This window comes from Engystomops pustulosus, chromosome 4 (assembly GCF_040894005.1).
Source record: "Engystomops pustulosus chromosome 4, aEngPut4.maternal, whole genome shotgun sequence".
Classification (NCBI taxonomy): domain Eukaryota; kingdom Metazoa; phylum Chordata; class Amphibia; order Anura; family Leptodactylidae; genus Engystomops; species Engystomops pustulosus.
This window is the reverse complement of record NC_092414.1, coordinates 66,438,594-66,454,950: the sequence shown is the minus strand read 5'-3', so window position 1 is coordinate 66,454,950 and position 16,357 is coordinate 66,438,594. Positions and strand designations below refer to the sequence as shown.

The window sequence follows — 16,357 nt, the reverse complement described above, 5'->3', positions numbered from 1 at the left end:
AAGTGCTACCTTTGCGGGTCAACCCTGAAACCTTGAGCTAAGCATGTAGTTGAAGTTCTAGAGAAATATTGTTAGCTTAACGCTTTTGTAGATATCCCTGGTTGTATCGCTAATAGGGAGATGGTTTAAAATGCAAACTTGGATTTGCTGAAGCAAATGCCTGCTGCCTTTATATCTGGCCTGAGAGGCCGTGTGTTCTTTTTTTTTTCATAGGGTCCGGTGCTAATGCACGACCGTCAAAAGTTTTTGCCTAAGTTCCCAAGTAGGGTTGGCGACATATAGTGTTGCCTAGTGTATAACACTGTAGTGTAGCTTAGTATAGAATACGAATTACCCTGGTCTAACACTTGGTCTATTGACTGGGAACTAGGGAATTCAGAAGTTCTTATTTGTTGGTAGTTATATTATTTGTGAAACCCCGGTCTGTATTTGTTCGTCTTGTAAGTAACACCTAGTCCCTGTCTTCCTATCCCCCCCTTTTAATTATTAGTCTATCTTTCTCTTGCTTAGGCCGTGTACAGGCGACCCTACCGTTAGCTTAGAATGACTAATTTATCTTTCGCCACGTTTAATGCTAGGGGCCTAAATAGCCCAGGAAAAAGAGGGCAAATCCTTTATGGATTCCATAAAAAACGAGTGCAAATAGTCATGTTTCAAGAAACTCATTTTAAGACCTCCTGCGTACCCTCGTGTCGCAATAAGTATTATAATACTTGGTTCCATGCACCAAACCCAGTACAGAAGTCCAAAGGGGTCTCTGTGGCATTTCATTCCTCCTTCTCTCCGCAGATCTTGGATTCCAGGGTGGATCAGGAAGGCAGATTTCTCTTCCTAAAAATTTCTGTCGCAGGCTCTATTTATACTCTGGCTAATGTCTACTTCCCTAATGTAGGACAAATTGCATATGGTATTCATCTCCTGGAGGATTTGGCGGGCTTTGCTGGAGGCTCGGACATCATCCTTGGCGGCGATTTGAACGTACCACTTGATCCAGACCTTGACACATCTGAAGGTAAGTCCTCAATCTCATTTGCAGCCACCCGTAGACTAAGGCAGGAGTTAGCTAAACTAAATTTAGTGGATCTATGGAGGATATTGCACCCGGCACAAAGGGACTATAGTCACTACTCTAGTGTGCATAACACGTATAGCCGCATTGATACACTCCTGATCTCTCATTCCCTCCTTGATCTCAGCCCTACTTGCTCTATCGACTCCATAATCTGGTCTGACCATGCACCGGTAATGGGTGCTATAAGACCTTATCCTCAAAGGAGGAAGACATTCTCCTGGCGGCTTAACGATCATCTATTAAAAGATGCCCTGTGCTCGGCTGAGGTCAAGGAGGCTATAGAGCGTTTTAAGAATGGCAACCCTATTGATTACAGTAATGCTCCGCTCATGTGGGAGGGGCTAAAATGCGAACTTCGCAGAATTTTTATGTCACACGGGGCTAGAATTAAGCGGCAAAATGCGTCCAAACTTAGATCCCTACTAGCTACTCTGGCTTCTCTGGAGTCTGCAAATAAAGTTCAGAGGTCTGATGCTCTGAGAGCAGAATTATCCTCAGTAAGGCAACAAATCTTGCAAATATTGGACCAGAAAACCCTATGCGCAAGGGATCGCCTGAAATTTGGCTTCTTTGAGTATGGCAACAAATGTGGCAAGTGGTTATCTAGGGCCCTGCATCCCAGACTCCTATCTTCAAGGGTTATGTCTATTAATTCGCCAACTAATGGCACGATTTTCAACCCGTCTGGAATTTTGGAGGAATTTAGGAAATTTTATGAATCCCTATATAATTTACCAATGCAGGAAAATGCGGACAAAAGGGAGGCCATAGATGCATACTTGTCCAAATATGCCCCAAAACGTATATCACAGCAGTTGGCTCAGGGTTTGGAAGATGAGTTCACATCTGAGGAACTTGCTCAGGTGATTAAGGAATTGAAAGTGGGAAAGAGTCCGGGACCGGACGGCTTTTCTCCGCGCTTCTACAAAACGCTGAAAATGGATATAATTGAACCCCTCCTCTCCTCCTACAATGCGATAGCTAAGGGGGCTATTTTCCCAAAGCAATCCCTAATGGCGCATATATCTGTGATTCCAAAACCCGGGAAGGATGTCACCCTTTGTGCCAATTTCAGACCCATCTCTCTCATAAACATAGATATTAAAATATACTCTAAATTATTGGCGCAACGCCTGCAAACATTAATTCCAGGTCTTATACATAAGGAGCAGGTGGGGTTTGTCCCAGGCAGAGAAGCCAGGGACAATACTATCAAAACAGTGTCATTGATGAACGCTGCCCAAAGGCAGAAGATCCCCATGTGCCTGCTCTCTGTTGATGCCGAAAAGGCATTTGACAGAGTAAGTTGGAACTTCATGGAACAGACACTCAGGCAGATAGGTATTGGCCCCCTCATGCTAGCTCGTATAATGGCCCTATACCAGAACCCGACGGCGATGGTCAGGGTGAATGGGGATCTTACTACTCCGTTTGCCATAAGCAACGGAACCCGCCAGGGGTGCCCCTTATCACCACTGCTCTACATCTTAGTGATGGAATCATTGGCAAACGCCATTAGAACTAATAAATCTATCAAGGGCCTTAAGTTGGGAGGACTCCGTCATAAAATGGCCATATTCGCGGATGATTTATTATTATTTATCACCCAACCACGCACAACGCTTCCGTCAGTAATGGCTGAGTTTAAAATCTTTTCTGAACTTTCTAACTTTAAAGTAAACCTCACGAAGTCCGAACTGCTCAACGTAAACCTGCCTGACAATGTGGTGGGAGATATTAAGAAGGAGTTCCCCTTTCGATGGGCCGAAAAAGCCATCACGTATCTGGGGATAAAAATCCCGACGGATTTATCTTGCCTCTTTCAGGTTAACTATCAGCCCCTTCTGGGGTCACTAGAGAAGGAGCTCCTTGCCTGGAAGCGCCTTCCGCTCTCATGGTTCGGAAGGATTGGTGTAATTAAAATGGATATCCTGCCGAAAATACTCTATTTCTTCCAAACTATACCCCTCCAAATAGCCCCTTCCTTCCTTATTAGACTTAAAAGGGTGATCTCGGGTTTTATATGGGATTCCTCTAGACCTCGGATGGCCCACACTTTACTTACTAGGCCTAAAGAGATGGGAGGGGCGGGCTTGCCGGACTTGGGTCTATACCATGAGGCCTCTATGCTGACTTGCATAATAGACGCAGCCTTGAATTCCTCTTCCAAGCTTTGGGTGACGCTGGAGGCTTCTTTGAACTTGCAGCCTCTGATGGCATCCCTCTGGCTTTCCCCGATAGACCGTGACACATTCTCTCCCTGCACACCCTTATATAGGATACTGCTAGGCAGTTGGGACAGAATAAGGAAACGACATAAATTGACATCCATCCCGGGCCCCATGTCTCCAATATTTTTAGATGCTAGGTGTCCCCTACGAGATATGAACCCTGAAATATTCGGTCTACCGTTAAACGGGGTAGTACAAGTACGACACGCACTAAAAGGCCGCGACATACATTCTCTGGAAGGGTGGTTCCCCGCTGAAATGAGAGGCAGCAGATGGTTTATGGCTAATCAATTGAGCAGCTTCCTACAATCCCTGGGGCACGCACAATCCCTTAAAAGGGAACTAACATTCATAGAACAAATTTTTACGAATAAAGAACCTCCTAGGCATCTAATATCTATGGTCTATGGGTGGCTGGTGAGAGAGAGGACTAAAAATACGCCAGTCCCATACAGACAAGCTTGGGAACAGGCGCTGAACAAAACATTTACTGAAGAGGATTGGGATAAGGCGTCTGTCTTAACTCACAAACTCTCTGTCTCGTCACAAATACAGGAGACTAACTTTAAAATCGTCGCCAGATGGTACCGAACTCCGGAGAGGCTGCATAAGATGTTCCCGGAGGTGTCTGATGTATGTTGGAGATGTGCCAGGGAACGGGGTTCCATGTTACATATCTGGTGGTCTTGCCCTGGGGTGAGTGGTCTGTGGGAGGCGGTCTTTGCACTTTACAATAAATTATGGTCGGACTCGGTTGTACCGATCCCAGAGATCGGGCTATTATCTATGATCCCTGGCTCTATCTCTGTGATAAAGAAAGGCTTTCTGAGACACTGCATTGCCGCAACTCGTCAGATTATTCCCAGACTATGGAAATCAAGTGCAAGTCCCTCAAGGGCCCAGTGGGCAGAAGCCTTAAATCATATTATGAGAATGGAGGAGATGAGAACCGTGGAGGGACTGGCGGACTCTCAGATGGAAAAATACACCAGAGTCTGGTCCCCATGGATCGACTTCCGCAGTTCGGCAGAATTTGCCACTTGGATAGAAGCAGGTGGAGGATGCATGGCCTGAGTGAGAAATTTTCCCTTTTCTTCTTACCATTCCCTCTTTCCCGGTGTGTTTTCCCCTTCCTATCTATACCCCCTTCCCCTCTGTATACCGTTATGTGTTTTCCTATGGTTCCCCACGTCGTAAGTGTTTAGTGTGGTTCGAGTTGTTAATAATGTTTAGTAACATAGACTTTCTCTCCAGTTTCCTTGCTCACTGCACTAAAGGAGACAAGTATTATCTAGGTATAACTACTGTCTTGAGAAGTGCGGAATTCATTTTGTATTGCGAATGTAATGCTGGACAAGCCAAAGTTAAGTGTGTATATGCCTTGAAAGCTTATATTCTGAAATCCTATTGTGACTCAATGACAAGTCTATGTATGTTGACACTAATTACTTTTAATAAAGTTTATTGAACAGAAAAGTTGATTTTAGAAGGAAGGAGACCATGGATCATGAAAACGTGTCATGATGGATTTCCAAATCATTTAAGTAATTCATTAAGGACAGGAAAGCCTCTTTAACTACTTTAGCTCTAAGTTAAAACCCTTCAGTATTATAAATATTGTGGTGAGAGAAGAATAAATTTCATGTAAAATAGAAGAATCTAGTAAGTTCCAAGAGTTACAAAACTGTCTCTCCATAGCAGGACATGAACTTTGATTTCCAATTAGAAAGTCAACATTTAAGCTCAACTCTATAAGGTACAGAAAAAAATACAAGTTTTAAAATGACCTCTACCATTATAAAGATTATACTGCTGTAATAATGGGGAGGCTTTAACAACTTACACAACTGTACTCTTGCTAGGTAAGTCATAGTAGATGGGTAAGCTGCTGTCAAGTCTGCTAATAACATTACTTTAAGGTATTGATATCTATACATATAGGGGCACATGTATCATAAGTCTGGCTTATGTTGTGGGGTTTTTTTTTCTGATGGTCAAATGTATTATAGCAGTGTTTCTTCATTAATACATTTGGTGTTTGGTGATTAATTTGTGACTTTATAAAACAAAAGTCATAAGGAAAAACGTCTCCAAAATTCAGAATTATTTCTAAGCACATTTCTACACCTGGTTAGGGTCAGACGTAGATAAGCGCCAACATTTTTGCAACTTTTTTGCGACTTTTTAAAACAGTCACAGCTTTCACATCTGGAATCAGGTGATAACTCAGGAAAACAGCAGAAAACAAGACATTGGTGAACTTTGAAGGGAGACGCAAAAACAGTCATAAATGAGCATATGCATAAAAAGTCACAAAAAATAAAGAAAAAGGCAAGCCAAAAGTTTGATACATGTGCCCCATAGTTTAATATCCCTGGCAAGTTGAAGCTCCTGCTATGACAGGAGCAACCTAAGATCCCTGTCCATAGTCCTGAATCTAAGTTCTAAGTCCTATAAGATCAGATCCCATTAATCGAATGAGAGTTTGAAAAATTCCTTCAAACTATTCAATCTGTTAAATGTAAGACTATATGAATCCCTTACCATCCTCATTGTCATCAAACACGGCAGTTTTGCTGGAATTATTGGCTCCCATCGTCACGAGTGCAAGGCTACAAATACTGTAGTTACATCCTCAATAGATCCACTGAGCAGATTATGACTTCTCACAGGGAGGCCAGTGTCTTGTCTTGTTCATCCTGCATAAAGAAGAAAAACATATGAAGATACTGGGGATCCAAGCAATTACAACATCTGCATGGTATTGGTAGGAAAGTCCCTGTACAGTGCTGGGAAATATGATTGCACTGAATAAGTAACAATAAATGAATAGAGTATGGATAACGAGGGCCCTAACCCTGCTGACAGGTTCCCTTATAAATGGGTTAGAAAACGGTTAGAATCTCCAGATTCCCAATATAGATAAAATCCAGAATGTATTTATACGCAATAAAAATAGTAGAACAAATTATAAAACACACAAGGACCTCAACTAGGCACTCAGACAGCAAAAATAGTATCAGTCCTTAATAATGGCTAGGGAACATTATCCATTACATTTCTGAGTTTTATCTTTATTAGTATTTGTGGATGCTGGAGAATTTTTTTTAGTTACGGTTGATCTACTTACCTGATATCCAGATCAGCGTCTCTTCTCCTTGCATCGATGTCCCAGTGTGTGGGATTGGTAAACTGAGGTCTATTTTACCTTTTGCTTTTTATTGGTTTCATAAAAATATCTATACACACCTCACTTTTATAGTATCATAGTATATAAGGCTGGAAAAAGACGCAAGTCCATCAAGTCCAACCTTTAAGAATTAAATAAATGTTTTATCCCCATAACCCGTGATATTTTTTCTTTCCAGAAAGTCATCCAGGCCTCTCTTGAACATGTACATAGAGTCCGCTATAACAACCTCCTGCGGCAGAGAGTTCCATAGTCTCACTGCTCTTACAGTAAAGAACTTTTGTCTATGGCTATGGTAGAATCGCCTCTCCTCTAGGCGTAGAGGATGCCCCCTTGTCCTGGTCACAGGCCCACGTATAAAAAGATCTTTGGAGAGATCCTTGTACTGTCCGTTCAGGTATTTGTACATTGTAATGAGGTCTCCCCTCAGTCATCTTTTTTCTAAACTGAATAATCCCAAATTTTGTAATCTGTCATTGTATTCTAATCCCCCCATTCCCCTAATAATCCTGGTTGCTCTCCTCTGCACCCGTTCCAACTCTACTATATCCTTTTTATACACTGGTGCCCAAAACTGTACACAATATTCCATGTGTGGTCTGACCAGAGATTTGTATAAGGGCAAAACTATGTCTTTATCATGAGAATCTATTCCTCTCTTGATACATCCCATAATTTTATTTGCTTTGGCAGCAGCCGCCTGGCTCTGGTCACTAAAATTAAGTTTACCATCCACCAATACCCCCAAGTCCTTTTCAGATCCAGTTTTACCAAGTAATTGACCGTTTAGAACATAATTATACTTTTTGTTTCCATGGCCCAAGTGCATAACTTTACATTTATCTACATTAAATCTCATCAACCATTTCTCTGCCCACTCCTCAAGCTTCCACAAATCCCTCTGTAATGCTAAACTATCGACCTCAGTATTTATTACTTTACACAGCTTAGTATCATCTGCAAATATTGAAACTGGACTGTGTAAACCCACTACAAGGTCACATTAATAAAAATATTAAAAAGAAGTGGCCCCAATACTGACCCCTGTGGCACTCCACTAGTAACCTCAACCCAATCTGAGAATGTGCCATTAATGACGACCCTCTGTTTTCTATCACTAAGCCAATTACTTACCCAAATACACAGATTTTCTCCTATTCCCAGCAGTCTCATTTTATATACCAACCTTTTATGTGGCACGGTGTCAAATGCCTTTAAAAGGCCAGATATACAACATCCACAGCATCCCCCAGATCCAGTCTTGAACTTACCTCCTCGTAGAAACCAATCAGATTAGTCTGACAGGACCGATCTCTCATAAACCCATGCTGACGCTGGGTTATAAGGTTGTGCACAGTGAGATACTCCAGGATAGCATCTCTAACAAACCTCTCAAATATTTTCCCCACCACAGCAGTTAGACTCACGGGTCTGTAGTTTCCAGGATCGCTATTTGATCCTTTTTTGCATATTGGTACCACATTTGCTATGCGCCAGTCCTGTGGAACATAACCAGTCCTCAGTGAATCTTCAAATATTTAAATAACGGTCTGTCTATCATGGTACATAGTTCGTGCAGAACCCGGGGATGTATGCCATGTGGAACGGTTATTTATCTATCTTAGTGCTTGCGAGGAGGCGCCGTACCTCTTCCTGGGTTAAACTGTTGACATTCCAAAAAGAATTTACATTATTCCTCATTGTGTCTTCCACCAGGGGATTTTCCTGGGTAAAGACAGTTGAGAAGGCAACATTCAGTAGACTGGCCCTTTCCTCATCTCCTTCCACCATGACCCCCATGTTATTTCTAAGGGGACCCACACTCTCTGTTTTTAGTTTCTTATCATTTATATACTTGAAAAATAATTTGGGATTATTTTGACTCTCTCTGGCAATTTTTCTCTCAGTCTCTATTTTTGCAGCCTTTATCTGCTTTTTACAGGATTTATTTTTCTCTCTATAATCCTGTAATGCCTCATCACTACCTTCACGTTTTAGCACCTTAAACGCCTTATCTTTCTCGCTTATTGCTTTCCTTACAAGACTAGTTAGCCACATTGGCTGTTTCTTGTTCCTTTTATGCTTTTTCCCATAAGGTATGTGTTTCTCACAGGACTTTTTCAGAATATATGAGAAAAATTTTGTCTTTGAGAACATTATCCCAGTCTATGCCTTTAAGTTACTGAAAATTTGCCCTCCTGAAGTTTAGAGTGTTGGTTGCCCCTTCCGTAACGTTCTTAGTAAACCGTAGTACAAAATCAATGATATTATGATCACTATTCCCCAGGTTCCCCCCAACCTGTAGTTTTGATACCCTATCAGGTCTGTTGGTAAGGATAAGGTCCAGCAGTGCCCCCCCCCCCCCTCTTGTTGGCTCCAGGACTATTTGCGACAGGTAATTGTCTTTTGTTGTTGACAAGAGAGGACATAATGCTTATGATATAATTTTCTTCCATTTGATGCTGCCTGAGGGGATGCTGCTGGTCATATTATTGAATGGATGTTGCTGGTCATATTATTGAGTGGGTGCTGCTGATCATTTTATTGGGTGGAGGCTCCTGCTAGTCATATTATTGAGTAGAGATGCTACTAGTAATATTATTAGGGGAGGCTGCTGCTGGATATGTTATTAATGAGGCGGTTAGACAATATCTTAATTAGGGAGGCTGCAACTGGACACTATGGGGGTCATTTACTAAGGGCCCGATTCGCGTTTTCCCGACGTGTTACCCGAATATTTCCGATTTGCGCCGATTGTACCTGAATTGCCCCGGGATTTTGGCGCACGCGATCGGATTGTGGCGCATCGGCGCCGGCATGCGCGCGACAGAAATCGGGGGGCGTGGCCGAACGAAAACCCGACGTATTCGGAAAAACCCGCCGCATTTAAGAACGGAAAATGTGTCGCTCGGGACGCGCTTACCTTCACTCAGACGGCCTCGGTGAATTAAATCCTTTAAAATGCTTTTCAGCGCAGCAGCGCCACCTACTGGACGGCAGAGGAACTACCTTATTAAATCCCGGCCGGACCCGAATCCAGCGCAGAGAACGCGCCGCTGGATCGCGAATGGACCGGGTAAGTAAATCTGCCCCTATGTATTAGGTGTATAGGTATGGTGCTGTGAGAATATGTCTGCATAGCATATATGTGTATTTTCAAGTGTAATATACGGGTCAGGGGTGGCAGAGTATTTTTAAGTATTTGGGGGCGCCACTGATGTCGTGTTAGGTAACTCCTTAAAAACACAGCCTGTCAGTGGGATAGACATTGGAGGGCATTTATCATGACCGAATTTTCTGCACCATCTTGATATTAGACTAGGCTGGCAGAGCATCATGCAGCAGCAAAACTTAATTTGCTTTAAAAAAATTATATACCCAAATGAAAAAAGTTGAAAACCCAAGTCTTGTGCATGATAAATGTCCTCTTTTGAATGAAGCAGTAAGATGTTGAACATTGGAGCATTATAGGCTGATTAGGATGTATTTGTGTTTTTTATACACCTTACTATGTTCTAGTCCACATATAACAAACTAACATCATTATGCTCATGTACAGAGCATTACATCAGCATATGAAGGTCCTATGTAGAGATGAGCAAATGTATTTATTTTGGCACCAAATCTGAATATTGTCAGCTTTGCTTTGAACAAATCTTTCAAAATGTTGGCTAGCTACTGCTTAATTCATCCCAGAGCATGGAGGGGTTCATGAAAATTTAAAAAAATATATGAAAATTAGCGTGAGAAGATTGGACAATTTTATTATAAAGCCTACAGGGTGTTTATATACCAATTTCCAAGACAATTGGAGCAACATTGGTTCAGTCCAGTATGATTTGAAGCCGAACTTTCATTTGAAAGTTTTTATGATTTGAGTCTTGGATAATTTGCTCATCTCTAGTCCTTTGGTTCAGAGCATTACAAGGGACCCATTTGAATGAATGGACTCTGATGTTAAACATGGACGTGCCCCATAAACATGGAGAGCTTCTCTTTTTCAAGCATACAAAACACCATCATACACAATACACTGTGATATAAACATAAAATCTAAATATAATCAATTATTTAAAATTCTATAATCCAATCATCTAAATAATGTCTTATATGGTGTTATCTGGAACATTAAATGTACTGTATATAACATTTGACTGAACCTTAAAATTTTAGGAAATAAAAGTAGGTCTGTGTGTCAAGAAATAGTAGAGTATAAATGAGAAACCTATCCTAGGATGTTCATTACCTGGTCCAGGGGTATTATCAGTCCGTATACTTTTTACCACTTGTTTTATGTACATCTTTAACAGTTCTGCCAATAAATGATCTATGTTCTCTCTTTATGTGTTTGATTGTCATGTGAGTCTACCCACGTCCTCCCTCACCCCCTTACCTCGATCAATTACATTTATGAAATGTTTTTGTAAGTATGCATCAATAAAAAAGCATTGAAAAGGAGAAGATTGGTGAGTGCCGATTCCACTGTTTTTCTTTATGATCTATGTTCTCTCTGCCTAAGCATATATGGCATGAAGTGCTATACAGGCAGTCCCCGGGTTACATACAAGATAAGGTCTGCAGGTTTGTTCTTAAGTTGAGTTTGTATGTAAGTCAGAACTGTATATTTTATCATTGTAATCGCAGCCAGAACTTTTTTGGACTCTGTGACAATTGGATTATAAAAATGTTGGGTTGTCATAAGAATCAATATTAACACTAAAGCTTCATTACAGACACCTCTAATAACTGTTACAGCTGTTTATTGTAGCCTAGGACTAAAGTACAATAAATTACCAATATCCAGAGGTCCGTTTGTAACTAGGGGTTGTATGTAAGTCGAGTGTTCTTAAGTAGGGGACCGCCTGTACTGATATTAACACTAAAGGCAGTTCCCTATTTAAGGACACCCGACTTACAGACGATCACTAGTTACAAACGGACCCCTCTGCCCACTGTGACCTCTGGTGAAGCTCTCTGGATGCTTTACTATAGTCCCAGACTGTAATGATCAGCTGTAAGGTGTCTGTAATGAAGCTTTATTGATAATCCTTGGTACAATTACAGAAAAAGTTTTTGAAAATCTAATTGTCACTGGGGCGAAAAAAAATTTGTCTGGATATACAGTGATAAAATATACAGTTTCAACTTACATACAAATTCAACTTAAGAACAAACCTATGGAACCTATCTGGTAACTAATCCTGGGACTGCCTGTATCCTGCTGGGTACCTTTTGCTTATATGTTTAATATTTATTCCCTATCCATAGGAAAATTGATAAATGTCCGATTCTGAAAGTTGGCAGATTTTGATGAGACCCCCCAGCAATGAGAAGAAAGAAGTAACCCTCTGCTGCTTGTATTGCTTTAGACATCCGCGTTGGCTTGTCCTGTGATCCATACCTTAGACCCATAGTCATAGAAGTACATGACATGTACATTCCAAATAGAATTCTCCATATGCTCTGCTGGATATTGTAATATGAAGTTACCTCTCTGGATTATGGTGCTGTATATAGGCATCAGACCAGACATACACAACGCTTTTTAGTAACCTGTGACCAGTACTTGAAACGTAATACAGAATACATTGCACAATCTACAGTGTCTGAACCGGTAACTTATAATATTATAACAATTCTATTATATTATAACAACGTTTGGCACAATTCAAGGACATATCACATTGCAGGAAAACCTACTGCATTATCTTTCCTTCCAGAGTCGGACGTGGACTACAAACTAGTACAACTGTTGCTGGATACTACTGTTCAATGGAATACACATCCAAGAAATTATCATGAAATGTTAATGCAAATTTTGTAAGGGAAATGAAACGAAAATACCCAAATGACTGTGTGATGCGCTAACAAAGCCGTAAACCGGCATAGTGATGATGCATGGCGTTGCTCCAGAGTTCATGTCAGCTTCGCTATATCTGCATTGTAGTTAGCCCTAGTCATCCTCAATGTGTAAGACAAAGGGAATTACATTCACAAAGTACAGAAACCAGCAGAAAATAAACTTTCTCAGATGCTGGTAAATACTATGTGATACTTAACCAGGGGGGAAAGGACATAATAATCTCATTTCCCATTATATAATGTGGATAAATGCAGAAATACAGAAAATAATACACAATAAAAAATACTGGAATAAAAGGATGATTATAATTAATGATAAATTAATCTAGTCCCAACCATAAAAAGAGCATAGGCACTTCAGGATAGGGTTAATAATAGTAATAAATGCAGCATTGACCAGCAGTACAGGCAGCCTTACCTTGCTTCATGGTGAGGATGAAGGAGACTGTGCCTGAGAGACAGGTGACTCCTCAGAAGATGCTGGAGGAGGTAACAGTGGGACACTGGGTGCCTGTCATACAGGCTGCTCCTTCTCATCAGCACAAGTTCTCCACAAAGGGAAGTCCCAGGGACATTACTTTGTTCACAGCTGTCTGAAGACTGTGCTGCCCCCTAGTGGACACTGCTGAAATCTCGTCATGGAATAAAAGATGGGAAGGTTTTCTCTGTCCCAGATAGTAAAACATTACGTTACTAAAATTGTAAAGCTGGAAAGGAAATAACTTGATGGTAAATCTTTTGAGTTAAAACTAAATCTAATTATTATAATTATTTTTAACCAATAAATACCCCAATAAGGGGTGGACTGGGAATTTAAACTGGCAAAAAATGTTAAAGTGGCACTGTTCTGTGGGTGGAGTCAAAACAAGTAGGTGTGACTATGTGATGTGGGTGGAGTTACCAAACTCTACACAAACTGTTGATAGATGGTATTATTCAACATGTACAATGCAGAGAAAGAGACTCTACTGCCTCCCTACAGGAATAAAGGTTATTTTGTTAAAATAACACAAGTTAATACTGATTTCTATATACAAAAGAAAATACTACAATAACTTCTCTGATAAACTGCCCCATATGTACAAGAATAGAACTACTATAATACTGCCCCATAGGTACAAAAATATAACTACGATATTACTGCCCCCTATGTACAAGAATATAACTACTGTTAATACTACTACTATGCCATATAACACTTTTTTTTAAAGCCTATTTTTCAACATAGTCCCCTTTTAGAAAGATACACGTCTCCCAACGTTCCTGCCATTTTTTTTAACCCCTGCAAAAATAAGGATTTATCGAACTCTCCAAAATACACCTCTTTCGCGGCGATGACTTCCTCGGTTGAGCTAAAAAATTTCTCCCGCAAGCCATTTCTTCATGTTAGGGAACAAGAATAAGTCGCAGTGAGTCAGATTGGGTGAATACCGGGGGTGAATACGGGGGGTTAATAACGCAATTTATGTAGTTTGCCGGTGACAACTCCAGATGAATGTGCTGGTGCGTTATCATGTTGAAACAGCACCTTCTTTTTCCTCAAATGCAGCCGTGTCTCCTTTAATTTTTTTGTTGGTCCAATAACTCACTGTAGTATTGTCCAGTGATCATTCTTCCTTTTTTAAAAAATCCATGTGGATGACGCCGTTCGCATCCCAAAAAATCGCCGCTTTGACCTTTCCGGCTGATGGGACCGTCTTCACCTTCTTTGGAGCAGATTCACTGGGAGAAATTCATTGTTTCAATTGTTGCTTAGTTTCTGGTGTGTAATGATGAATCCAGGTTTCATCAACGGTGACAACTCGACGCAAAAATTCCTTCGGATCTCACTTAAATTGCCCCAAACACTGCTACGACGTTAACAGCCATATCCGCTTGTTGTCCACCGCGAGCAATCGCGGCACCCATCGGGCCGACAATTTTTTCATTGCCAACTTATCATGTAAAATATTCATTGCCACAAAAAGGTCCTAAACGGTGGCCAGTAAGTGGACAACAGTCCCTACCTAGGCCAAAGTGTAAACACATAGCTTGACAAAGAACACAGAGAAGAATAGTCAACTAGCTGGGTCACAACAGAGATAGCTACAAAGTAGCAAATGTGCTCAAAAAAACTAACTCGGTTTAAACTGGAGTCTATAAAAAAAACAAACTCTGTATTCACCTTTCCAGCACCCCCCACAGGTCCTCTTCTTTCCAGCAATGCTCTATCTCCATGTCCCTGTGTGCTGCCTTTGCACACACCATGACAACAGCCACCCCTATATAGCCAGCAAACCCCCTAATGTATAATCAGCCAGTCCTATGTATGTAGCCAGCTAGCCCCCAGTACATAGCCAGCCAGTTCCCACTACATAGCCATCCAGTCCCCTGTATATAGAAAGACAGCCCCTGTATATAGCCAGCCAGTCCCCTGTATGTACCCAGCAAGTCCCCTGTATATATCCAGCTAGCCACTAGTATAAAGTCAGACAGCCAGCCCCCACCCCCCAGTATATAGTCCCTTGTACATACCCAGCCAGTCCTGTGTATATAGCCAGCCCCCTGTATATATCCAGCCAGCCACCAGTATATAGCCAGTCAGCCCTCAGTATATATCCAGCCTATCCCCTGAATATAGCCAGCCAGTCCCTTATATATAGCCAGCCTCCCAGTATATAGCCAGCCAGTCCACTGTATATAGCCAGGCAGCCCCCTAATATATAACCAGCCAGCCCTTTGTATGTAGCCAGCTAGTCCCCAGTACATGACCATCCAGACCCTGTATATAGCCAGCCCCTGTATAAAGCCATTCAGACCAATGTATAAAGCTATTCAGTCCCCTCTAACTTGAAAATGCTGCCCTGTGCACCCGATGATGCTACCTTACATCAGTGAGTGACATAGACACACGGTCCTACAGAACAGTGCACAAAGGCAGGCTGTGCTGCACCGCTCTGCCTTACCTTAAGGTAATACCTTAATGGTACCGGTGTAGTTGATTTTTCAGGTACAACGGAATTGCCAGTCATTGGCAAATCCGTACTACCAGCGGTGATCCCCTGGCAACCCTCCAGCCATCCCCCTGCCCAGCACATAAAAATAATAAACTATGTACTCACCTTTCTAATGCCCCCTGTAGGTCCCCTATTTGATCCAGTCTCCTGAGCAGTGACAGGTCCATGCACACTGGCGGCAGACAGACTATGATGTCAGCCAACGTCATAGTCTGTGCGACACTAATGTGTACGGACCTGCCGCAAGTAGCGGACCTGCAGGGAAGTTAGAAAAGTGAGTACATAGTTTATTAATTTTTTTTACCCGAGTATAAACCAAGTGGTTTATAGTCAAGTATTTACGAAGATGTAGACCGTCCCAACCCCAGACCAGCCCCACAGAAGCCCCAGATCAGTCAGCCACCGGGATATCCCCTGGTCTGTTACACGGCCAGTCCAACCCTGACACCAATTTATGTTAAGAAAACATAAAGGCTTATTGAAATTTATTTTCTTTTATTGAGTAAAAGCATTGGGTAGAAAACACCACAAACAGTTAGTAAATATGAACATGCACTGAATTCAGGTCCACATTTTTGGAGGAGCAAGTTCTGCAATACAAATAAGTAAGCAGATAGAAAAACTGATGCACATAGCCTGAACCGTTGATACAAGGCAGGATGGATCCATGCTTTCATGTTGTTGACGCCAAATTCTGACCCTACCATCTGAATGTTGCAGCAGAAATCGAGACTCATCAGACCAGGCAAGGTTTTTCCAATCTTCTACTGTCCAATTTCGATGAGCTTGTGCAAATTGTAGCCTCAGTTTCCTGTTCTTAGCTGAAAGGAGTGGCACCCGGTGTGGTCTTCTGCTACTGTAGCCCATCTGCCTCAAAGTTCGACGTACTGTGCGTTCAGAGATGCTCTTCTGCCTACCTTGGTTGTAACGGGTGGCGATTTGAGTCACTGTTGCCTTTCTATCAGCTCAAACCAGTCTGCCCATTCTCATCTGACCTCTGGCATCA

At 41.7% G+C, this 16,357-nt stretch overlaps 1 protein-coding gene across 3 annotated transcripts in view; it reads right to left on the bottom strand.

Annotated features, from left to right (window-relative positions):
• Positions 1–12,905, bottom strand: part of STK32A (serine/threonine kinase 32A) — a 136,299-nt gene extending 123,394 nt beyond the window's left edge. The window contains exons 1-2 of one of the 3 annotated variants that reach the window (XM_072146146.1): positions 12,774–12,905; positions 5,848–6,002 (exon numbers count right to left, since the gene is read on the bottom strand). In XM_072146146.1, coding sequence (XP_072002247.1) covers positions 5,848–5,899 — 52 coding nt within the window. In that variant the 5' untranslated portion in view covers positions 5,900–6,002; positions 12,774–12,905. The other 2 variants (XM_072146148.1, XM_072146147.1) reach the window with 2 other exon arrangements.
• Between the last annotated feature and the right edge of the window lie 3,452 nt (positions 12,906–16,357).